Raw genomic sequence first — 26,481 nt, 5'->3', positions numbered from 1 at the left:
TCGATACAAGTATTGAATACCCAAAATACAAACACATATTCATAACTTTGGTACATCCCTTTCCCCGCTTTATATGGTAATTAGTTCAAAAGCTATTAAGCATGCATAGTGTATTCCTTGAAATGGGTCAATGGTCCCTTTCATGGGGAAGGGTCCCAAAATGAGGAAGTAAATGAAGTCCTCGTCTTTCTGACCTTTGTACCTTTTCAATGCAAATATGACAAATGTACCCTTGGTAGAACTCCCATTCCTGGTCTTCAATTGGTTTCAGAACAGAGGAGGCCTGCAATTGTCTTATGTTTCTAAAAGCTATTTACCAGTCTCTATATTCTTCATTATAAACCCAGCTAACCAAACATTGTGCTGACAAGCAATCAATTATTCGTTAACTACTAACTCGTAAATACATCAAGGCCTACCCATTTATTTTAATTACCTCAAATAAAGCTTATCACTAACTAAAATCTTAGCTCCTCTAAAATCTCTAAATTCCTTAAACTTTATGTCTCACAGTGTGGTCTTCTCTCCATGGGCTTGCAGGTCCTGCCAGGACCCTGCTCCAGGGCAAGCTCTCCACAAGCTGCAACTTCTTCTCGGCCACATCCACTTGCTCTGGCATGGAGTCCTCAGGCAGCGTGGGCTTCTGCTCCACCACAGTCCTCCATGGGCTGCCCTAGGGGCACAGCTGCCTCACCAGGGCCTTCTCCAGGGGCTGCAGGGCAATCTCTGCTCCAGAGTCTGGAGCACCTCCTGCCCCTTCTCCTGCACTGGTCTGAATGTCCGTGGAGTTGCTTCTCTCATTTGTTATTTTAATGTGTTTTCCTTTTTCTCAAATGCCTTCCCCAGAGGTGCCACCGTCTTGGCTGCAGGGCTCAACTATGTTGTGTGGTGGGTCTGTTGGAGCCCTCTGGAATGGGCTGGACTGGTCATGTCCAGCACAGGACAGCCCTGACCTCTCCTCACAGAGGCTGCCCTGCAGCCCTCTCTGCCAGCACCTCTGCACAACCACCAGATACACGGAACCCAGTCCTCAGCTGGGGTTCACAACAGGCAATGACATTGAATGGATGGGTAGAACACTTTGATGGTGTTATTGAACTGCCAGGAGCTCCTTCACAGTGTCCCCTCAGCATCAACAGCTGGAGGGCACTTCTCCAGCCTCAGCTCTGCCCTCCTCCTTAGGAGGAGCTGGAATCAAATCAAAGAGTCCACTGAAGGGGCCTGGGGCTCCCTGACACTGCTGGAGGGCTTTAGCTTCTGGCTAGGCTGGGTCAGAGCTGCTAAATGCTTCTGCAATGTGGTTGGGTTTGGGAGAGCCCTGGCAAGTCATGTGGTGGAGACAAAACCATAGTGAGCATTGTTGCATTGAGAGATAATAAAGTCTTTCATGTGAGCAAGCACAGACCTTTCCACAGCCCTGTGGGGAAAAAAAAGCCCAACCTCTAGCTAACCTATTCACACAGACCTAGGCTTGCTTAATGCGAAATATTTTCTCTACAATCATCCCCTGACATCCCCCATCTCCAGATTTTAGAGAAAGAAAACTAGCAATGCTCCATGGAAAATCTGAGTCAGCCATACCTGTCTCACGCATTTTCTCTCTCGGGAAAATGAAATCATTTCAGCATTGCTTGAAGGGGCAAACGTCTGCTGCTGGAGACAAGCCAAGGATTTTAGCTTTGCACAGGGCTGCCAAGCTACAAGAGTCTTCATCCACAGCTACTAATACAACTTGCTCAGTCATTGCTCCCCTCCTTTGGGAGTGGTGAGGTTTTAGGGAGCAGTTAACTGTGCACTACTTAAGACATGTTAAAGGGAAGGCAAGAAAGAAAGTAAACAGGAAACTGTTCATATTGCCTCATTTCTTCCCTTCCCCTCTGCCCAATTCTGCAAAATGAAACCCAAGAACAACTCTAGTTTTATTTTTTACTAGTAAATACTAGATAAAAGAAATAAAAGCATTTCAAAAAATCCTTAATTATCCTCTTATTAGAACTGTGAGATTTTCTTATAGAAAATAGTGCAAGATCACTTGGTATCTAATGGGTTAAATACTTTATTTTGAGGGTGGAAAAATTATTTCAGCTGAGAGCATAGTTCCAAGCTATGCTTTTGTAACTTCCCTGCAACTGCAAATAAAAACAATTTTAAAAAAGTTTTAAAAGGCAGACTAGTGATTTCTCAAATAAGCACTTAAGTTCAAAGACTTTGTTGGAAACTTAGATGGATTTTGGAAAGGAGCTTAAAGAGTTGGAAGGGAGCAGGAATGTTGAGCTGATTTGCTCAGTTATTTTAGCTCCATAGTGGAGCTAGGGGGAATATAGCAAGAACATGATGAATTATCAGAAAAAGTGAAAGCTTTACAGACGTTCAAGAAATTCTGCCTTAAAACCAAAGGCAGCACATTGGCTGAGCTGAATCAGCTCTGGCTGAAACTGAAATGCTACCAAGAGGAAAACATATCACCCTGAGCCAAGGTAACTCCAGCAGACTGAGAAACTTCACGTTTTCAAGAGCAACATGGAAAGAAGAGAAGTGGGAGAGTAAAATCTCTCTGAAGAGTACAAGGAACCCTTGGCCACTTTTCAACATCCCAATGCCATACTTCAGATACACTGACCCACAGGAGAGAAATTGTGGTGCCAGCACATGGAGTGGGCTGTCCACATGTTGTGGCCTGGTGTTAACAGGGATAAATTGCCTCACCTCAACCTCCAGCAGCATAGCACCTAAAGGTAACTGGTTAAAATCTCAATGATATGCATTTTGATGCTTGACGACTTCCCTTGTTAACTAAAAAAGTAGCATCTACCCCAACCATACTGGAATACTGGGCATCCAGGAATATTGGGCATACAGGATGCACAATGAGGGGTAAAACTAGACTGTATTGACTTTGCAATGTTTGACCTCCATTTTGCACAGACAGGTCTCTCTGTGCCTTCATTAGTCATCTGTCTCTGATGTTTTTTGGTGTCAGTGCCCTCCTTGAGAAAAAATGCATTTCTGAAGTGTTTAGAGACAGCAGTACTGTAGCTGAAATCACAGGACTTCTGACCTAAAACCCCTCACAATCATCCCTAAGTGGAGATGGAGATTATCTGTCCAGTGCTTTTATTTTGTATTTCTGAACAGTTTGACCTGACATTCAGCAAAATTAAGGCTTTTGAGAAGCAATAGGGAATGTTGTAGGCAGCAAGCTGTCATATTTGAAAAGTAACATATTGCACTTCAAAGTTATAAAGTTATTGTGAACTGTCTTGATTTGTTTGAAATGCACGTATTGATATAAGAACCATGAATAGCCACCAAATCAGAAAAAAGTCTGAAGGAAAACCACCACAATTTGCCCTTGGCTAACATAAAATCATACATTAAAAAATTAAAAATGCCTTTCAGTTTACTGAAGTATCACTTTTGCAACTGCCTTGCAAGGAAGGAAATGCATCTGGGGATCTCAGGATCTGGAGCTCCTTGATGACTGAGGATTTAAGCAAAGAATTTCTCATGAGCCTTTGGGAGAACTGCTAGCTTAGCCAATATCTATTACATGCACAATCACGTGGATGTTCTTGCCAGCTATATTTCTTTGAAGATGTGCCAGTACAGGCAGTACTAAAGGGGCACATCAGGTTTTTAGTCTTTTAAGACTGTTAAGTCTTGCTGGCTCTGGTAATATTTTCCATGAAAATTGTTAGTCCTCATTTGTAAATCTGTGAGTCATTAGGCAAGTACATCACATTTACATCAAAATTTTGCATGCCCACATGCTGTGTGGATGTCAATGGGAGCTGTAGCCAGCTGTATTGATTGTGTGTACTGCAGGTAGAATTGACTTTAGCATTTAAGTATGGCACTGAAAAAGGAAACAGAAAATCACAACTTCTGTCTAATTTAGGAATACAGCTGTTCTTCCAAATCTCTGCAGGGTCTGTGGCACTCACTCATGTACAGTGCATTTACACCACCTGTTGTTCAACTCCTATTCAAGAATGAAATGCACAAAACTGAGCACTATCTCTTCTGTTCTGTGAGGGACCCTCTGCAACCCTGCACATTCACCTTCAGACCTGAAAAATCAATATCTGAAGTGCTGTGGAAGTGTTCTGGAAGTCTAGAAAGGGGTCAAGCTGACCCTAATAGAGCAGTTCATATGGAAGAACCAAGTTCCTGAAAGAGCAGATGGCTTTGGTTCAAGACTGAGATGCAGATTTCCTTGCTGAGGCCCACATGTGCATATAGATGTGAAAGTGAGAAAGCAGTATCAGGATTCCTTCTCTCTGACATCAATTTTGAACAATTTAATTTCCCATCTTGCAGACTGTTTGGTGTGAGAATTTCTGGTAGCCTGTAAGGGTTGTAGGTGGGAAGTGGGTTGCGTAAATGTCCTCTCATAACTTTTAAATTAGTTGGATGATATCAACAATTCCAAACTAAAAAAACCCAACCACTTATCTTAAATAAAATTCTGAGAGCTGTCACTTTCCCATCTACATCCCTATCTCTTGCACTCCCTGTGGTATTACAGAAGGAAAGTAAATTAGATAAAAGCTAAACATGAGCCAACTGTCTGACTCAGCCACTGAACCACATGTTGTAAGGATTCAGGGGAAGAATTCTCTATTGTACCAAAATAAGAGAGGCTTTATTAGTTTCTACAGGTTTCCAAAAATGAGACAGCTTGATCTGGAACTGATCTGAAACTCATGCAAGGGCCTCAGCAAAATTACAGAAACAACCAGAAAAGCAATTTACAAAACTTGCTTTCCTAAAACTGCAGACGTATAGAAAATCACTTTCACCAGAAAGTGCCTTTCACCAGAAATATTATTAGCTAGTAAAACTTTCAGAGCACCAGTAATTATGAGTACTGCTTGTTGAACCCAACCATCTGGTTACAGGATAAATAAGCCATTGCAGAAATAAGATTTCTGTGGTCAAGAAAACCCTAAAACAAACCTGGTTAAACAGAGGTTCATTGAATATTTCCTAATGATTCCTCTCTTTTTTTGTTTAGCTTCATTTTCCGCTGTTTCTCAAAGGCCTCATGAACAAAGAATTTCATTACAAAATTACCCAGGATCATGGCAAAATATCAGTTAGAGCCCAAATGAAGACCAAACTATGTAAATATTATAGTTAGCCTCATAAGCACTGAGTGGCTGCCTGCCTGGGTGGTGAAATCCCATAGACATAGTAAATCTTTTGTTTATCTTACAGAAATGAAATGTAGGAGGAATAGAAGACCCTTTGGAATTACATGCTATAAAACCCAGAAAAAATTCATTGGAATACAAATTTTTATTGGTTGCTATGTTTACATACACTAGAGGCCAGAAGAGGACAAATGCCTTAGCAATACAAATGTAGTCTGGTCTCTTGTTTTTCATACAATACTACAAAGGCAACACATCACTCACTCTTCTTGAAAAAAGCCCTTTTGCCTCTAAAGGTCTACCCTGAAAGGGAGAAGTTCTTCTTCCCTAGTTTTATTTCAAGTAAATGGCATACAATTGCTGAATGGCCTATACAGAATGGAAGGTTTTTCTTCTGGGGTATTTCTCCCCTTGTGCTGTGAAATCAAGGTTTATAATTCCCCCAAAGGTGGTAACTTCAGCATGTTGCAGAATTGGTGGGAAGGTGCAGGGTGAATCATCCTTTCAGGATTTTCCCCAGAATGGTCATGTTTAAGGAGCCATTATACCCCAACTGAAGTAAGACAATTTCCCTTTCTTCTTATGAGAACAGAGCCTGATAATTCCTACTCCACTATGGAAAACTATAAATCTCCCTACTTAACTCCTTCAACACTCTAAGGAGTAGTTTAATTGTGAAATAGTAGTGTGTGGGGGATTTGAGTTCAAGAGAGATTTTGAAAGAATAATTAGAGAGATTATCTTAAAATAAGTTTGTGAATTAGTGAATAAGGGGTGAAAAATAAAGTAATTGTCTGGCAGTATAAACTGAAATTATCATAATAGGTGAATAAAAAGTGGGAGTTGATTTCTCCATATCAAATAGGAGAAAATAGAGAAGTCAGAGTTTGGAAACAAAAAGAAGCAATCACCAGTGCAGTAATCACAAAGAAAAGCCAGTGAAATCTTCAAAGGGTGAAAAACTCCTTGGGTCTGAAGGGGTAAAAATGTATTTCTGAAGCCCTGGCAAAAAAAAAAACATATGCCCCTCACATTCTGTTGATTTAGTCATTTTCACAACAGCCTGGCTGGTCCTCCAGAGACAGTGGCAGCCTGGGTTCCAGGGGGGCTGGCACAGGCACACAGAGGTCCCCAAAGCAGTGAGCATCCTCCCATGGGGGTCAGGACTGGGAACACACAGCTGTGTGTGCCAGATCACACTGTTCAGACAGCTGAACTCACAATTATTGCTGCACATGGACACCCAGGTTTCCAGTCACATACTGGGTCACTCTAATTAACCACTCTGTGTTCTCCTAACAGAGAATCTGATACAAAGCTCTTTATATTGCACTGTGTTCTTACCATCATGGCCAGCAGTTATCCTTCCTTTTCTTCTGGGCTGGTCTTCCCCAGATGGTCTTCAAGAGTTTTTACCAGACCCTGCACATAGTTTTGCTCTCTGGGAACTCTGGGCTGTTTCCTTATAGTCTTCATCATGCTGAGCCCTATGGGATACAGGAAGCAAAATTCTTAGGGATGTTTTTGAGTGGGCATAGTCAGACTAAGAAACTCTAGCAATAGTCACCCTACTGAACATCTTCATTTATCAACATACCACTTAGAGGCTTCTTATTTAGCCTTAACTGAAGAGCTTCTCATCATGACACCTTTGGCCTACAGGCTTAATTAATCTTAAAACCACAAACTAGGAAGTTGTTCAACACTCAAACAGAAAATAAAATAGGCATGATTTTTTATTTGTGATCAGGTTAGTGTATGTTATTAAGTTAATTTCAAATACCACATAAAGTATGGCTTCAACTTTGTAATTATTATTTTAATTAATCCTAATATTTCTCTATATTTGGAAATGTAACTGACTGAAATATTCTCTTTCTAGTAATCAGACATGGGGAAAAGAATAAAAGTGACACAGCTTCAAAGGAGAGGTTGATTTTTCAAGCATGAAATGCAATTTAGAAAAGATGTCTCAAGAAGAAATATTGCATCTGTAGCATGCAACTAGCACTGTAGCTTGTCAGGATTTATGAAGAAAACAACTTTATTTGATATGTCTGAATTTGGAGCTATGCTGCTGTTGGCTTTCCTCTGAAGGACTTTGAATCAGAAAAGCAGGAGAAGGAGAGACTTTGCTACATCCTAGCAGCCTTTTGCTGGAGAAGCTCTGTGAAAATCCCTTCACCCTTCATTTCTGGCATGAACCTTAGGAGACAGCAAGAAAAAGCAGAGCCATTGGGAACACTCAGTGTTATTTTTGGTGTCTTGTGCTGGCATGCAGCTGTGCCCAGAAGAGCAATGTCACTGCTTGCTCTACAACTACTGTATAAACTTTATTTACTGTTTAATGTATAACAGTGTGTTCACTGTGTAAGCCTGTTCAAACAATATAAAGACAGCACAAAAAGCAATAAAGGTCAGATGAATGTGATGGGGTCCTTCTGAAAGTGCCATGGATACCATTAGGTTTTAGTAGCTAAGGACATTAAACTCACATTAGTGATCTGTGTCATAGATTAACTCACTCATTTAATTAATTCATGCCCAGCTGAAGCTCATTAGGGCAATGACAATCTACTCTGTACAAAGAAGCTCTTCTTTATCCAGCTAAGAAGGTAGATGACATTTTCACTACCATGAAGATGATTTTTAAGCTAAACTTTTAAAGAAAGCAATAAAGCAAATGAGCACAAATTGTAGAAAGGAGTAGTATTTTTGGGAAGGTCCAATTCCCATCATTAGTAGATAACTAGGGTATCTACTTCTTTGGTACCCAAATGGCTTCCACAGACTTCAGCTGGTCAGAACAGAGGCATTCATGTAGTATGAAAAAGGTCCAGGAAGTCTCATATCAGAAACCTGAAGGGAGAATCAGGAAACTCAAAAGCAAATCTGCAGCTTCCAATTAATGGGCATCCTACCTCTGGCTGGTTTGGGGCCAGAGTGCAGGGGTCTGAGGGGCATGAAAGAATTTCTGCCAATGTGGAAAATTATGATCAGGGCCTTTTCTGTGAAGGTGACTGAGAAGTGGGGAGGAAAAGGAGGGTTGGAGGGAAGATGGAAATGTTTAAGGGATCAAGATGCTTTGCCACCTCTGGGCCCATTTAACCCTTCCCAGGAAGACCATCTGACACTGCAGGGGCAGCTCAGGTAAGGGAGAAGAGAGTTTCTTCCCCTGGGACATCTTCCTAAGGTTTCTGCTGCAGCTAATGACTCCTGCCACAGTGCAGCTTTCACCCACTGCCTATCTGCCTGAAGTCACACACACAGATGCTTCCACTGCTCTTCTTAAATACTTCCTCACTGGGTTCAGAGCCACCAGCTAAATCACTCTTCCTTCTGATCATGTCTCCCAGCTCCCTTCTTATACCCAGCTCAGAAGTGTCCATCCTAAAGCCCCATCCTCTTCAGGATGAAAAAGAAAAGCTGCTTAGCAATAATTGCATTTCTCTGGAAGGATGATGTACACAAATATCCACTTTCCACTCTCAATTTCTGTCATCATATATCATCTGAATTTCAGATCACAAGCTGAGAAGAACTGAGAGCATATGGCATTCCTGGCTGTATATAAACTCGTGATGCATAGAGGGCACTACCAAGACAAAAGTCTTGACAGGTCCCATGATTGTTGCATGGGGACACTACTGGTAGCTGCTTCCTCTACTATTGCTATCTGAACACCTCTAGGTAGCTTCCCATTTTGTGCAACTCCACAAAACCCTTCTCCTGCAGGAATAGCTATCTGCATTTGACCCAGAGTCCTTTACAGTCACTTTTGCCTAAAGAAGCTCTATTCCCAACACCTGTGGAGTAGTGTGCTGACTGGTCAAAACATGGAATATCTAGACAGCTGATCTGCAAATATTAAAGAATAGAGAGAAAATAGAAAAGAACAGAGGGAACCCTCACTGGCGTCACAAGTCAGAACAAACACATGGAAATTCCTGATGGAGTTCAAGGTGAAAAGGTTGACTTTGTGATATTCTCAATACTTGTAAATAATGCTAGAATGTTGCACTTGCAATTATTCCTTACATCTTGTGATTCTGGTGGGGAATAGAGTCCAGGTGAGCAAACAACACCTACAGGAGAAAGAGGGGTTTGTAGCTGACAGGTCAGAAGGTTGCCAGGTAAGAAGGCTCAAGGGGTCCAACATGCTTTTACTACACTGGCAAGGCAGCACTGCATGAATTACAGTTCCACTGGTCCTTCCCTTTCTCTTTGCTCACCACCAACTGTAGGAGCACTACCAGCTGGTTATTGCCAGGGATGAGAGGGAACTATAAAAAAGTGTTATGTTTCATGTCTAAGGGCAAAAAAGGATATAAATTATGTGCTTTAGATACCTACAGGTTCAACACTGGAGTCCATCATCTACAGGCCATCTCTGGTTTCTTGTTGGCTTTCTCCCATTTCAGTTTTACTGGAAATTTCCCTTCTTGATCCTAACCAGAAACACAGCCTTCTTCCTGCACTGTTTCTTTCCAAATGTGAATTTAATTTATTGAGCAAACAACTGCACATTTCACATTACTAGATCACCTGCCTCTGTTTATATTGCCTGAGTCCAAAAGACATGGGGCCTCCTCTGTCTGATTGAGGTAATTGATTTCCATCTCATAGCTGGGACCAGCTGCTCTCTCACACCCATCAATATTGTTCTCCTTAAACACACCTGAAGATAATGGAAAAACCCCAAAATGCAAATGGATTTCGTAAGAACACTACTAAAAATATTTCATAGCAATTGATTACTACAATATTACATGCATCAATTGTGTCAGCTGTTCCTTGTACTTCCATGGCATTCAAGAGTTTCAGTCCCCAGAAGCGGGACTCAGCTCTGCTGAAGTGAGTGTGCGTGGGATGGGAGCCTTTCCCCTTGGAGGCAGGCTGGTGCCTGTACACAGTCCTCCACACCCTTCCCTAATTCCCACTGGTCTCATCCCCAGATCTGCTCCTGAGAGAATGAAACGCCATGCCAGAGCAGTTCTAACAACTAGTTTCAGATTTGCCCTTTGGATGAAAAACATTGTCAGAAAACCACTTTTCATTTTCTGAGTAAATGAGCTGAAAGTTTCTCCAAGAGATCAGCAGGTTTTGTCTGACCCCAGCTGAAAAGCAGCAAATTACTGAGCTGAGGGAAGTATAAGAGTCAGACAACATTTTAAAGAAGCTTCTAAAATACTGTTCCAGTTCAGAAACTATCCAAATTAAATGCTTTAGTTTTTCATCTAAAAAGTATTTGGGAAGAAACTATTCAGCAGATTCAGCAAAAGCTTCAGAAGTTGCTCTGGGCAACCTGACACAACATGTCTGGATGAAGATGAGTTTTGACAGGAATATTTCACCCTGTGAGAGTCTCTTCCCTCTTCACCATGCAGCTGACCTTCTGCCAGCTAGAAATTCTCTTGGCTTTTGTGAAAAAAGAAACACAGGCAATATCTACATTATTTGCTGTTCCTCAGGAATGATTATCTGTCCCTGATCTGGTTAATGTTTATGATAGAGTCTGGGTTTGCAACACTGTTCAACAGCTGAAAGAATATGAAGACAGGACAGACTCTGTGCTTTGAAGATATTTGACTAGAGCAGGAATAAATATCTCCAAAAAACGGCCATATTTAGAAACAGCTACTGAGCATCAGATCTTTCACAAACTGAAACCTTCAGAGCCCCAAAACCCTGGCTTTTCCTTTTAGCTTGCCATCTCCAGTCACCTCCATGGCCACCATCTCCCAAAAGCCATGTGAGTTTCTGAGGAGTAATAAAGAAGGTAGAAGTAAAAATAAAACCATACAAGTCTTCTCATTATAAGCAAAGCAAGACTAGCAATGAAACTTGGCATGAAAATGCATTTTTACTGTGTAAGAGATATTTCAAGTCATTTTTTTTCATCAAAAGACACAGGGTAACTCCTGTCTGCTAATATCAGGTTTGCCCAGATTGGGTTGGATGTATCTGTGTATGCCCAGGTTACTTGTGGTGATGGTCAAGACTTGCTGGGTGTGTTTGCCACATGTCCATGATCACCATCATGTAAATAGTTGCAAAGTACACTCAATGTCAGCTAAAAACTGAGCTAAATCAGTGCTGTCATTTGCACAACTGTCTGTTTAAGTATTAGAAAATGCAGAAATTCATGTGGCACTGCAAATACATCTCAAGATGCTCTGCACAGATATCTTTATATTTTCCTTTAGGAAAAGCACCTTGTTGAAAAAAAAATGCTGGCTATTGTTCTTTCAAGTATAAGAATATCTGTGCTTGAAAGTAACACTGAGGCCCCAGAGTTTTACCTCTGGAGAAATATCACATCAAATCACTGTCAGTGGAGCAGGACTCCACCAGTCCCATCCTTCACCAAAAAGCAGAGCACTGCCACCTTCATCCTGGCATTTCCTAACTGCAGGAGTTTGCAGTTAATGTGTCCCCCTGAGGGGCCTGGCATGTGACAGCCCTGACAAGAATTCCAGGTTTTATCACCCGCAGTGTCCCATTTCTGCCTAATAATCACTACATATGGTAGAAGACCAAAATATGAGATTCTGGGGGTAAGAGAAGACAGTGCAAATGCTGGAGCAATCAGCATAACATACAAGAGATGGCAGACTTATGGAGTTTAAAATCAGGCTAAATAATGAGCTAGTTTTCCATCTGCTGGGTATTTGTGTGTCTCCAATTTCTGTAAATCTCCAATTTCCTAGCCATTTCAGAGAAATCTAAAGGTATCTGAGCAGAGATGATGGGCTTTTGAAGGAGAGATTTGAAAGCAGAAAGCATTTCCACAGGACATGTACAGAAGCTGATGACCCCTGAGCAGCTTCTAGAGTTTAAATCTCTTATGAACCATATGTCACAGCTCAGGGCAAGAGATGTGCAGACATTTTAAACCTGCAGAAACCCAGGACCTTCCTTGGTGAAAGAAGGAACCATTACTAAAATAAAGATCTAACACTGAGTATGTTCAGATCACATAGTTTTAGAGCATAGAAACAACGGGATCACTGAATCTTCCTCTTTGCTATGGTTCTCCACAGAGAGCAATTGCAAACAGACACAGAGAGGAAGGAGATTTGTCCACATGAAAGGTAAAGAACTTTCAACATTTGTTCTGGCTCAAGAAAGAAGAACATAAATCTACTCAATAATAAATACATATGTGCAAGACAAATGAGTGTGTACTTGAACATTTTCCAAACTGTGTTCTCCTGTTCTAAAGGATTTTATCAGAGATAGCTCTCCCCACTGTAATCACACAAATTCATCTTGGGAGATGCTTTAGCTTGTCCTAAGAGAAGACACCAAACAATCAGACTTGTTGAGACACTTGCAGTTATGCTTTTTGCACCCTTAGAAAGTAAATGAAATTAAATCCTAACTTCTTGAGCACCTCCACTAAGGACACATCTGAAAACTTACCATCTTAACAGACATATGTGAAAGAAAATGGCTATAACAAATATTTCTTTCATATCAACATTTTAAAGTAGCCCATTCAAGCTCACCTGCTCCAAGGTTCACCAGTTTCCATCTCTCCACCTTGGAGGCTACAGAAAGTGTATCATTAGCAGGCCTGAATTACAGGCAGGACTAGGGAAATCAAGGCAGCTACACGGATTCCTGCTGAGATTCAGTCAGGACTGGGAAGTGTCAAAGTCTCTGAGGAGAAGAGCACAGTCCTGTGCAGTGCTGCACATCTGAGCACAGGCAGCACCATGGAGGGGTGTGAGCCACCTGCCATGGCCATGGTGTGCTGGAGCATGACAGATGGGCCAGCAGATCTGTTTGTTCTCAGTGTGCACTTTGTGTGCCTTGCTCTGGCAGAGCCTGTGTCTGGGCAGCCAGGAGGGAGCCTGCCTGTTTCCCTTGTGCTGGCTCTGCTGGGGCATGCCTGAGGACCAGGGAGATGACACCTTCCCAGGAGCTGAGTGTTTCACGGAAAAGCCTCTGGACTCATGTGGTGAGAAGCAGAGAGGAGTTTCCCTGCAGGATGAAATGCAAACCTGCAGGACAAGTGGAGACAGGGACTCTTGAGACCATGGTTTCACAGTCATTTCTTGTTAGAAAAGCAGAATGATTTATGTTGGAAGGCACCTCCAATGTTGGAAGGTCATCCAATCCCACCACCTGCTCACAGCAGCACCAGCCTGGAATCTAGCTCAGGTTGCTCAGGGCCATGTCCAGCAGGTTTTGGATGTCTTCAAGGACAGCAGTTTCACAGCCTCACACTGAGAAATGTCCTTGTATTTCACCTCCCTGTGAACACTCCTTTCCATAGATCTCATTGGTGTCCCATGCCTTGCTCACTACCACTGAGCACCTCTGGCTCCATCTGCTCTCTAGCATAGCCCATTATGTGGGAGAGGACAGCAAGTGCAGTCTCTCCCTTGGCCTTCCCTTCTCCAGGCTAGAAAAGACCTGTTCCTCCAGCCTCTCCCCACTTGTCCTGGGCTCCAGCCCCCAGAGCCCATCAGCCATCCTGGAGAGATGGCACGGATGCAGGGGGATGAGACATCTCTGGCAGCAGCATCCTGTACTTTGGTTAGGTTAAAGCAACTGTGCACCCCAGCCTAAGAGAATCCAAGCTAGATTTTGGAAGTGATAGAACATAACTCTCCTCAGGACCCGGAGGGTCTTGACTGCATTGCAGAAAGGAACTGATGCTGGACTGGCAATAAGGGAAGGGACTCACTGCAGGAGCTCAGGGGACAGTACCACATGCGCCTTCCCTCATTGGAGCTGGAATTCTTGTCTGAGCAAGACATTTCCCCTTGGAGTGAGCCCAGACCTCCTCTGTGGGGGCAAGACCAATGCACAGCATGAAAGCAAAGAAGAAGGAATTTGAAGGTGAAGGTCTGCTGTATTCTCACTTGGAAGCACTGGAGAAGGCACTCGACACAATTGCACCTGATCTGTATTGGCACCAGTTCCAGCAGGTCACTACTGACCTGTTTCATGTAACCACTGAGAGTGCCTCCCCTCCTGAAACGCAGAGCTCCACAAATTAAATCCAGCCTGGCAGGGCAGAGTGGGATGCAGCTTTCACCAGCTCCACGCTGACATTTACTCTCAGCACTCTCATAGGAGGGACTCTGTGCTCTCTGTACTCCAGAGGGCATCAGCAGAACAGCAACAACCCATTGTGTTTTAAAACGGCTTTTAGAGAAATTAGTCAAATATTTTAAAAATATGAAAGTGTTTGTCTACTAGAGAAGCAAGATACAGTTATTCTAATTTACATAATAAATTCTTTTTGGACTACAGTCAACCTGATTTCAAGGGAATTCATATTGGATGACTCCAGTTAATGCTGTCAATTCACTAAAAAGTGATACAGTATTATTAAGATATAATAATAATAATAATAATAGTACTTTAAAAACTCCAGAGTAACTTACGGTTCAAAGTAATAAGACACCTAATATTGCAGAGCAAGAGGACCAAATTGAAGGATTACTGTCTTTCAGAATGCCACAGCAGTGCCTGTATAATCTTACTGCCTGCATAAAAAGAGAGCTACAAGTTCCTATGCAACATATTCTGATATCAAATATTGAAAGAGGGTGTCAGCAAATTTCAGGATGGCTTACATGGCTGGATGAAGCTGTTATATAGATGAGGAAAAAGAAAACAGATATCACATTGGATATAACATTGGAGATTGATATAGATTAGATTTTATTTACTTCATTTTCCTTCTTGCACTTCCACACAAATTTCAGCAGATGAATGGCACTTCCAATTGCAGAATAAATTGCTCTTAAATAATGTCATATTAAGTTGATTTGGTTTTCCTTCACTTTTTTTTTTTTTTGGTAACTTTACTCATAGCTGAACTTTTGTGCTCTCATTTTTCTCTCAGTGTGTTACTCATTTTCAGTCTGAATATGTTTTAGGTAGCTTCTGTAAGCTGAGAAGCTATTGTTCATTTGTTTACAGAAAAACAGGCTGCATGTGCCTAGCTGCTTTTTTCAGTCTGTAAATAATTCAAACACATTTGCTAGCAGTCTGGATCAAACTTCTACAGAACTATTGTGCTTATCTTTGCACAGGTAAGAGATAGGAAAGGAAGCCAGGAAGGAAAGGATTGGCAGAAGCTCCAAGAGCCCTAAATGCACAGAACCTTCCATGCTGTACCTACTGGTAGTTTCACATGTGCAGGCATACAGGCTGAAAAAAAGAGAAGAAATGCTTCCATCCATTGCTAAGCCCTGAGGAATGGCCCAGAGGAAAATCCTTCCAAAATATTTATCCTGTAATTGTAAAGCTTTTCTTTCTGAAAGATTCCTTCTGTAACATGCACTACAAGAAAAGGCATTTTCTTTACAAGAAGGACATTGAGGTGCTTCAGTGTGTCCAGAGAAAGGCAACAGAGCTAGTGAAGGGTCTGGAGCACAAGTTTTAGGAGGAGCAGCTGGAGGAGCTAGGGTTATTTATGCTGGGGAAAAGGAGGCTCGGGGAAGATCTAATCACACTCCAGCCACCTGAAAGGAAGTTGCATCAAGGTGGGTGTTGGTCTCTTCTCTCAAGTAACAAGTGACAGAAAAACAGGAAATGGCCTCAAGTTGTGCTAGGACACATTCAGATTGGAGATTCAAAAAAATTTCTTCACCAAAAGGATTATGAACACTGGAACAGGCTGCCCAGGGAAGTGGTGGCATTACCATCCTTGAGGTATTTAACAGACATGTAGATCTGGTCCTTAACTACAAAGTTTAGTATGGAGTTCTCCGTGCTGGGTTAATGGTTGGACTGGATGGTCTTGGATTTATTTACCAACCTAAATGATTCCATGATGTATAGCACCTTTCCTCCTTGAATCCCCTACCTCCCAAGGGGATGATCCTCCTGGCTGGAAGGTGTTCACTGGGGCACTGACCTGTGATTTTTCCAAGCCCTCAGTCATACCCACATTAGCACAGCCCCTGTGGCTGCTGCAGGAGCACACCCTCACAGGGGGTCATGTAAAACACGGGTGGCCTGACCATAGGGTCCAGCTCTGCGTGAGAGCAGGCTCTGGTGTCCTGTCTGCCCTTCCCTGTCTGCCTTTTGGCAGTGCTGGCACTTTGTGCCAGCCCCCACTGTGAGTACAAGGCAACAGCTTGTCCTTCAATCCATTGCTGCATGAGGCATCAGGTGACACCACTGTGGCTGAGAGGTGCTGAGTGCCACGGGGTCCTGGATGCACATCTCTGCCACCATCCTGCCATCTCTACAGCAACCCCCAGACACTAAAAACATCAGTGCTGCAGCTTTAACTTTAAAAGGGCTGTCCCCAGAAATTGGCCCCTATTAATGGCAATGTAGGTAATTAAGAAATAGTGTACCATTTAAAACAAATATGCCAAATAAAAACTAATAAAAGTCTGGTACAGGGGAAGCAAAATACCTCATTGAAAAATACTAAATTGAGATCTGGCTGCAGCATGCATCCACAGCTGTCTTTTCCTTAGGCTCACGTCTAGTATTAGGTATATGTTTCATTTCACTGACTTCAGTTACTTCTACTGTATGAACTCATGCAGTTTACAGAAGTTAATGATGCATGTGAAGCATTTCCCAGAGTGAGTAGCTAGATTCCCATTAGGAGGATGTGTAGAAATGCAGGCAATTCTTAGGACTGTTCTAAGAAAAGGCCAGGTCTGGCCATGCATATCAGGTGCCTGCCCAGAAAAATTGTCTTCACTGTTTACTCGGCACCATTCCTAAAGTAATAACACTTGTCTGTCCTGGTTAATGTTTTCTAGAGGACGTTTTGCTTTCATAATGCTATTCAACTGTATAAATAAGAGAGGGAGCTGCAGAGTAGTCCTGGTGAAGACAGCAGGATCCTAGGGAGCTGCTGTAAGTAGTGATGTTTTTTTTGCTTCCTATAGAGACTTTAAAAGTGTCTCCTCTTGTTGAAGGTAATCCATTTTAAATCTTTTCTAGGGTTGTATCTTATACTGAAATCTGTTCTATATAATGAGGTTTTTATTGTGGCACCTGGATATAAAGGACATAGGCATCACAACTGAGGGAATGAGTTGCCCACACATTGTCAGGTCATTGGAGGAAGGATTGAGAATCTAAAAGCAGAGCAGAGTGTCTTGTCAGAAAGCAAGGTGGTCTCTGGAGCCAAGAAATTCTAAAAGGGGGACTTTCCCTGATGTACCTCCTGCTAGAAATAGGCCCTGATTCATTAAAAGTCTGAAGATGGGTGCTTAGAACATTTTTTAATGTATTGGTGCTTATTTTTAAGTAATTCTGGTGATTTTTATACTGAAGGTCTACAAGAAATACCATTGCTTAGGGAATGCTGTATCTAATGTCTACTACTGTTTTAGATTGAGGTAATCATCAGGCCCATTGAGAGGGAAGTGGAGAAATTGGTGATTTTCACATGTTCAGAAGATCATAGGGAGGTCAACATTTTTAATGAGCCAGAAACCAGCCTATGGTTAGGTGTACACTGGAATGTAGAAACTGAGAACCTGGTCTGATCTGTTCTTGCAGAGAGAAGAGAATCCCCTCTATCCTTACCACTGCACTCATTCTTTTTTGTCTACTTTTTTTATTCTCTTGGAGTCAGTGATGCTTCATCCCTGAGTGTGTGCAGTGACTCTCGTTCAACAACAAACACTCATGGTGGCTTGGTAGAAGAGTGAGAGCTCATGTTCACCTGTTTCCAGGTAAAAGGAGTCTTGGAGGTGAGTGATGCCACTTCTGGGTGAGTTCTCCAATGCTAAGCTCACAGAAGATAGAAAAAACACAAAACAGCCCTGGGAATGAAGAGTCACATGCATTTCTAAAGGATTATGTAAACTAGGCAACTAGGTTTCCACATTTCTGCTGCAAAAGGAATTACTTTTAATGAAATATTCACAGTGGTTGGATTCTCTGAACAGTCCAATGGCCTTGGCTTGTGTTTGCAATCTCCTCAGGGCCTCAGGCATAGAGGTATCAAAACGCTGAAAAACAAGAGAAGTGAATGTCTAGATGATCATCTGGAACAGGCCCTGAACCTGTTCAGGTGCATATGATTAAATAAGCAGAGCTTTCTGGCCAGCCAGGAAGGCACAGGTGAGTCTGTGGTGCTCCTTTGAATAGGTGGCCCTGGACCTATAAAGCCTGGACCTATGAAGCTTCATCACCTCAGAAGCTTGGCCAGGTTTCTGAAGTCGTGGTCTCACACACACATCTGGCTAGTCAAGTCTTTCTTTTGTGATTTTTTTTGTGTGCTTGGGTGATTCTTTTTACAAGTCTCTAAATAGCTGATATTTAGTTCAGCAGACACCACTGGTGGTTGTGGTGCTGTGACTTTATGTGTCTGGTGCCCCCACAGTGCTTTCAGGAAACAAATTTCTCAGATTTCCTTCTTCAGAAACAATCAGGAGGGAAGCAGCACCATCTGGTGAGCAAACAGCTTTTCTATTTATGCCTTCATATGTTTTTGAGTAGGGCAAATTTTCATGTTGCCTGAAATTAGATTATCAGTGAGGACCCCTTATGGGAGTAGTATGGGATGAATATTAATTTCCTGGAATATTACATGGCACTCTAAAGGCGGAAAGTTGTCTCCAGAACCTCTTCAATCATAGGGAAAGAAATCAGCCCTAAAATGGACAAAATACCTATATCCATAAAGAAGCAAGTTCTGTCAATCAGAAAACTCAGTCCAGCCCACTCCCAGGTTTTCTGGTGGAATTATTCTAAGGTAACTTTAGCTATTCCCAGTGTTCTCCATTTTCTTTCTGAGTTGCATGGTAGGGCATATTGTGCTAGGGACGAAGTAATATATTCAGCAAATGTTATCACCAAGTCTATTACAGATAAATTGCTGCAAACACTGTCTTCCAAGTGCTGGTATGCTCTTGTATCATTGTCTGGTTTGATTGAAAGCTCTTCTTTAAAGACACCTATTCTTGAACACCACAAATAAACTGTTACTGTGTAACACACACAAAGAAAAGAGGCAGAGGTTCACAGGTTTCCTTCCAGGCTATTCAACAAGTCAGACTAGATTTGGAACTAGAATTGAAGTGCTTTTCACTCCTACTGCCATGTTGATGGATAAACTGGGATTTTTTCCTGGAAATTATAAAAGTAAAGGTCTTAAAGAGCTTTCTGCAAACTTAACTCCTCCTGTCTGGAAATTTCCTAAAGGCTTTACAGCACAGGTTCTCAGCCCTTTGCTTTTTAATAAATCATTAGCAACTATGCTCCATAGGAAAATCCATCAGTCTTTAAGACCATATGAGAATCTGCACCTTCAGTTTCCTGCTGAAATGGTCTATTGTCAATTTGTCAGTGGTTGATCACTTGCTAACCCAGAAGCCACAATAACATGAAATGAAATAGTAAGTATCAAATATGAAATAACAATCCACAATTCATATTCTGAAGGTTGGGTTGAGAGGGTGCAAATCTTATCATAGAAGTGCCTTTAGGTTTCAAAACAGAGACAAATGAAGAGGATCACTTCTATCTTGAAAGCTTTAACAACAAAAAAAGACCTCTACAAATCACAGCTGCTCAGTCTTTCATAATCTTATGCCTTTAAAACAAACCATTATCGGGATTTTTTGTGAGGTCTGACTCATGAGTCTTGACTGTTTGTGATTGGCCAGTACTGAGTAACAGATGGATGATTCAGATTGTATTTAATTATCTGTGAATTCAGAACTGTAATAAAATGAAATTAATTCCATGAAAGTACATAAATTAACCACAAAATGTGAACATGTTGTAACTACATGGAGAAAAAAATATCAGGATAAGGAAAATTGCCTTCAGAAAACTGTAATTAATATTTTACAGGATCCTTACAGAAAAACCATTCTATATTCTTTCACCATAATTTTGAGGTCAAGCCAGTTAAAATCCCTTTCTGCTTTGCATTCCAAATGAATAGAACTGGCATTTTGAGGCATATAGAAAAGCCAAACTATCAGGTGTCATATTTTGTAATAAATATTAAATGTGATGAGATAGAGAACAGGTGGCAACTTATGTTTAAAATGAAATTCTTTCTCTTTTTTGGTATTCGTGTTCTTCTTAATAAATTATGACTGCAGCTGAGTAAATAGTTCATAGTAAATAATTTATCCACAGGCAGCTTCTGACTCAGCCTGCTGGGTATGTGGAAATAGATTAGGCTTAGCTCTGATGTTTTTGTTTGGAAGTTGATTTGTCTTCAAAGTCTGACTAATACACTGGCTCACTGATAATAGTTCTTAAAACTCAGAACTGGAACTCTTCTGTTGAGATACAACTATCTAGATACATCAAGAATTATTTCAATGTCAAAATCAGAAGAGATCAAACTATAACTTAAAACTACTGTGTACAGTAATTGAAAATGTAGCTACCAAGAACCCAACCATTACAGTTCTTACACTTGTCAGTAATGCTGTTATTGCAAATAAGCCTGATTTTTAAAATTACTTATAACAAACATGTAAATGTTTGAATATTTGATTATAGCTTGAAAATGTCTTGTTGTTCTCATGAGTCTATAAGTGGATATTCAACTACAAATACAAATTTCTCCCTCTGATGATGTAGAGAAAGCAGGACCATAAGCATAGCACTTTTGATGAGGCTCTTAAGTTGAGTCATGCCAGAGATGAAAGGTGCAATTGGTGTAATATGTCTCTCTGTGCACAATTTTAGCAAATCTGGCTCATTATCTCCTCAAACCCTGTGTAACTCTTGCACCATTTCTTTGCCCTAGATTCCTCCTCAGAAATGAGGCCTATTGGGACATTCACACCCCATTTCCAAGGTCTCTTTTTAAGCGCTTATAGAGTGCAGAGTGTCAGCTCTGCAATGAAACGTGGCTACCACAGCCAAGTGTAACACATTGATAAACGTTTCACCCTTTGACCAGTGGAGCAGCTGATAAAAATAAGGCCTTGTTCTTTGTTAATGGCATTGACTGCTTCTGCTGTGCTGAATATGAACCCACTCCAACGGTTTTGTGTAAGAGACAGCACGTTGTTTCAGGTTATTTAAAACATTTTTTCTATTCAGCAAAAAACTCACCTATTCCTTAGAGAGGTAGGTGTTTATATGTGGTTTGCTACTGAAGAACAGTTCCCATTATTTGTCCTTTCTTTAAATGGGACACCTTATCAGCCTGACCAAAAGTTTATTTAAAGATCTCCTGCCTGCCTGTTTGCTCAGATTCTGTTTCCATGTAGCTACTGATTGCTGCTCACTTGCATGAATTTCCTCTTTCTCCCCTAACTCACAAGATACCAAACTTCTTCTATGATGAAATTTTAAGGAGTTATTCAGACCATTAATGTCAAAAGCAGAGTTGCACCACAGCCTTTCAGCAATTAGCCAAGAGGTGTTTTGTGACGGGACATGCTCCATTCTCCAGCCTGCTGAGGGTGCTGTGTATTCAATTAATCCATGCTGAATTTTGTCTTTGCAGGTATTTAGGGTGGGGGTGGCAGAAAGACTTGGCGGAGACTTGCCAGGAGGCCTGGGAAAATTAAAAAAAAAATTCTGGCAAGAATTGGAGATCATGGAAACTGAGGACAAAAGAAAGAGATAAGACTTTTTGATTCAGTGGTAATGAGAGAATAACTCTTTCTACTTAATTAATTATTTACCTCAGTAACATCATGTCCTTTTTTTTCTGTAGGATTTTAATACAAGAACATGAAGACCACATTCTACCTAAGTTTGCTGCTGGCTGGGTTTCACACTGTTGCCCACAGTCAGCTCCCACCCAGTGACCAAAATGGACATGACCCAAATGACCCTAAACACCACATACATCATGGAGGTGAAGCGATGGCTTGCCTCAGACTTGTGCCCAACAACGCTGACTTTGCATTCCAGTTTTTTAGGGAGGTTGCACAGGAGGCACCAAATAAGAACATTTTCTTCTCTCCTGTGAGCATCTCCACTGCCTTTGCAATGCTGGCCCTCGGGGCCAGATCAGCCACAAAGTCTCAGATCCTGGAAGGACTCGCCTTCAACCTTACAGAGATTCAGGAGAAAGAGATACATGAAGGCTTCCACAACCTAATCCACATGCTGAACCATCCTGAGGGTGGAGTCCAGCTCAACATGGGGAATGCCATCTTTGTAACAGAGAAGCTGAAACTCCTAAAAAAGTTCTCAGATGATGCCAAGGCTCTGTATCAGCTGGATGCTTTTACAACTGACTTTAACAAACCCACAGAAGCTGAAAAGCAGATCAATGATTATATAGAGAGGAAAACACATGGGAAAATTACTAATTTGGTCAAGGACATGGACCCACAAACTGTAATGCTTCTGGCTAGCTTTGTTTTCTTTAAAGGTAAGTCTCCTCTAGGGTTCACATTCTCACTATTCATTCTTGTCAACAAATCTAATGTCACCTATCTCAACTGAAAACTGGTCTGGGGAAAATTTCCAATGCTCCTTGCTGAAGGCCAGAAGATCCCCTAATGGCACAGTGGAGGTGATACAAGGGTAACAGGAGGCAGATAATGGGCAGGCAGCTGGAGGCCATACAGTCTTGTTTCTCTTTGTGACACTCCAGGAGCTCTGTTCCAAGCCACAGCCTTCCATGCAGCCTGAGCTGGTGTTCCCGGGTTTAACTGTAACTCCAATTGTCCCATATTCTTCTCATTTTCAGTGAAGGCACTTAGACTCATATATGACCTCATGCCTCTTTTTAAATTATGCATGATTCAATAGCCTAATTTACTACATACTCCTTTTTTCCCCCTATCAGAGTCCTTTATGCAGGCACACTAACATCTATATATGGGAGAAGCTAGTGACAAATGGCGGGGGGAACATTTTAAGGAACAAAGCAGAAACAATGTGCATTTCTGATGTGGGTTAGATGTGTCCTTAAGCCCGACATAACACCAGTCAGATATGAGATCGTACAATATTTTATCTACAAATATGATTAAAGTCAATAGAAATTAATTGCATGCAATATATGAGTACACAAATGATGTTTACAGAAAGCCCACATAGATCTCCTGAACAGAAAAGCCATGGTAGGTACAGAAAACCCCACCTAATTATTTCATTACTGGCATCTGAAACATAAATTGAAAGTGGAATACAATGCACTTTTTTGAACAGGTAAAAGATCCTTGCATTAATGTGATACACATTCTAAAGTGTCACATTTGAAAATTCAGTATTTAATGCATGAAGAAACAGGTGAATATTATTACTAGCTATAAAAAACTTAGACTATGATGAGATAAAACATTGGATATTCAGTTAAATTCTCCTTCTCTGTATCAGGCAGCTGGGAAAAGCCTTTCAAAGCAGAGCATACTGAAGAAAGGGAGTTCTTTGTGGATGCTGAAACAACTGTGAAAGTCCCTATGATGTACCAGATGGGCAGATTTGACTTCTACTTTGATGAGGAGCTGTCATGCACTGTGGTACGGCTGCATTATAATGGCAGTGCTACTGCATTTCTGGTTCTGCCTGCAAAAGGGGAAATGAAGAGTTTAGAGCAAACTCTGGACAAGGAAACCATCCAGAAATGGTCAGACCATCTCTTCCAGAGGTAATCTTCTGCCAGTCAGCTGTACTGGCACCTAATTTATAGTATTTTTTCTTTTTGGGGAATGCAAACACTGTGATTGTGGTGATTCTGGGAACTGAGTGGGTTATTTTTGGCTCGTGTGCCCTAGTTGTAAAAATCTTGCAGCTGGTTGGTATTTAACTATTCTTTTGTTGGTGGATGAGTGACTTGCTGCTCTCCCAACCAGAGCAGAGACCATCCTATTCCTCTCTAAGGAATAGCAAGCATATATTGGTGTTTCTAAAATACTCCACGGACTGAAAGGAATGGTTGCAATTTTAAGTCAAATCTTCCATACTGAGATTTCAGCTAGTGTGTTTTTCCTCTCTTATGTCACTGGGACTCAGACATAAGTCTGAACCCTAAATAAAGCATAAATTACACAGTTTGTAGTAGTATCATGCTTACAGGTATGATATGTCCTACACAATTATCTTGCAGCATTCAGTTGTTGTTAGAAATTAAGTGATTAATTGTGGATGTCCTGATTTTCTGGCATTTTGTTTTGAAACTATAAATATCTAACGAGTTTCTGTTAGCTTCAACCATTGACACCAACATCAGCTAATGCATTTTACAACCTTGTTTGTCTGGGAGAGATCTTAGCAACAGTAGATGAGTAATAACAAGTTAATACATGCTTAATTTACCAAGCTCTGCCCTAATTCACAATTAATAAGGCTGTGCAGTTCACACCCATCTATCACAGTGCATCATCACAGAAATACCAGCACAGTTAGTAAAAACATAATGGGTAGCAAACTGAATATGAGCTAATAACGTGATACCTCAAATATCAAAATTAGAATGTACCATTCTCAGCTGCAATATCAGAAAAACCCTTATCTAAATGAATTTGTGGTGCAAGGTCATTGAGGATGAATATAGGAATAAGTTCTCCATGGGAGAAACTGTGAGAACCAAATGGCAATTTCTGTTCTACTGTTTTGTTGCAAAGCAGCAAAAGACTTGAGCTACCTAAAGGGTAATCACTGCTGTGGGTGACTGAGGACCCCTGAACAGGGCGTGAAAAGAAACCCAAGATGAATCACACTGAGCAGGAGCTGCCTGCAGACAGCTCACAGTCAAAGGCAAACTTGATCATGGCCAGCCCACAGGAGGAAGACAATTAGAGGACATGGAATCCAAATGTGCAGGCAGCAGGGAGCAGACCTTTCCTGGGGACATGCCAAATGCCCCAGTTATGCCAAAAATACTTATTTGATTTGAAATGCTGGGATTTGCCACGCTTCTCCCCAGGCAGACTTTGTCAGGACTTCTTTTCAGCTCTCCACCTTCCTGAGCATCATGGGCTATCCTTTGTCTCTGCCTGTAAAGAGGGGCTCTTGCTACTGTTCTACTTAGCAGAGTGCTCTCTGATTTCCTGAAAAAAACACCAGATAAATACTATTATGATTGCTATTTTTATTATTAAGTATGATAGTGCTTCTATCACCATGAGAAGCACCAGCAATTGAATTGCTGCTCACTGTACATTCAGGGCCCAAACCCCTGGGATTTGATGCTCATGGGAATTAAACAGATTTCTCCCCATCCTTTATATTGCTGAAAAATCCTTCTCACCACGCTTTGTGTTTCTCTTCTACCTAACAGGTCTATGAACCTCTATTTCCCCAAATTTTCTATTTCTGGGAGCTATGAAATAAGTAACACCCTTAGGAAGATGGGAATTGTGGATGTGTTCACCAACCAGGCAGATCTCTCTGGCATCACTGGCACCCCAGATCTGAAGGTTTCCAAAGTAAGTATTTTCCATTCATGCAGGAAAATCCATCAGTGGTAGCATCCAGGAACACCAGGATGCTCCCAGATTCCCACCTTGCCTGCAGCTGGGTCATCCAGGCCTCAGCCTGCAAGCTACAAAAGGAGATTGGCCCTTGGTGACACTGGAGATCAGATTAGATTGCTGCATGTCTGTTTTTTACCAAGATTAGTATTGGCCAAAATTTTTTTGGACAGTATCTGAAACATGAGAGGAGCATCAACTCCTGACTCCTCAAGGATAACCACCAACGCTCCCAGGCACAGCACAACCTGTCCTTCTCACCCTGGAGACTCAGTTTTGGAGGCACAGACACACAATTGCAGGTGGAACTCTATCCTTCATCCAGTATTTTGGACTTTTTTTAGGAGATTTCCATAGCCCCATCCTAACCCTCATTTAAGCAGCCATGACCACAACAATAGAGTCTTCTGCCTCTACTCACTTCTCAGTGGATCCCCCAAAGCAGAGCTGCTTTAAAAGGACTCTGATTAATTTCTCAAGAGGCTGTTGACTGCCCAGAGTGACTCTATTTTCTTTTTTCCTAGGTTGTCCACAAGGCTTCTCTGGATGTTGATGAGAAAGGTACTGAGGCAGCAGCAGCAACTGCTGTTGAAATAATGCCAATGTCTCTTCCTCCAACCATTGAATTCAGCCACCCCTTCCTCATGCTGATTTTTGACAGAGATACAAACAGTACACTCTTCATAGGAAAAATAGTTAACCCAACTAGTTGAAGTGACATATGAATTTTGTTTGCTACTACTAATTAAAGATGTGAAAATGCATGACATGATTTATTTCCATTTGTACCAGCTCATATATCGTTCTTTGTTATTAACAGTTTTTATTTTATGTCATCAAAAACTATTGGTATTGACCATGACATTTCATGAAGAGGAAGGAAGAAATTGTTTTAAATTCAGCTAGAAAATAATGCCTTTTTTACCTGATTGAAAGACAAGGAAAGACCTAAGCTTTGCCAGCATTTG

The 26,481-nt window shown here is 41.4% G+C and overlaps 1 protein-coding gene across 1 annotated transcript; it reads left to right on the top strand.

Moving 5' to 3' along the window:
* The first annotated feature begins 21,815 nt into the window (after positions 1-21,815).
* Positions 21,816-26,226, top strand: LOC128936531 (alpha-1-antitrypsin-like). The gene is made up of 4 exons (XM_054275534.1): positions 21,816-22,464; positions 23,418-23,688; positions 25,321-25,468; positions 26,038-26,226. The coding sequence occupies exons 1-4, from the start codon at positions 21,816-21,818 to the stop codon at positions 26,224-26,226; spliced, it is 1,257 nt and encodes a 418-aa protein (XP_054131509.1).
* Positions 26,227-26,481: the final 255 nt, after the last annotated feature.

The sequence above is a fragment of the Melozone crissalis genome, unplaced genomic scaffold, assembly GCF_028551555.1.
Source record: "Melozone crissalis strain CALT ecotype California unplaced genomic scaffold, PUWL_Pcris_2 ptg000018l_1, whole genome shotgun sequence".
Classification (NCBI taxonomy): Eukaryota; Metazoa; Chordata; class Aves; order Passeriformes; family Passerellidae; genus Melozone; species Melozone crissalis.
Note: the sequence above shows the minus strand (reverse complement) of the source record. Positions and strands in the feature narration are given on the sequence as shown.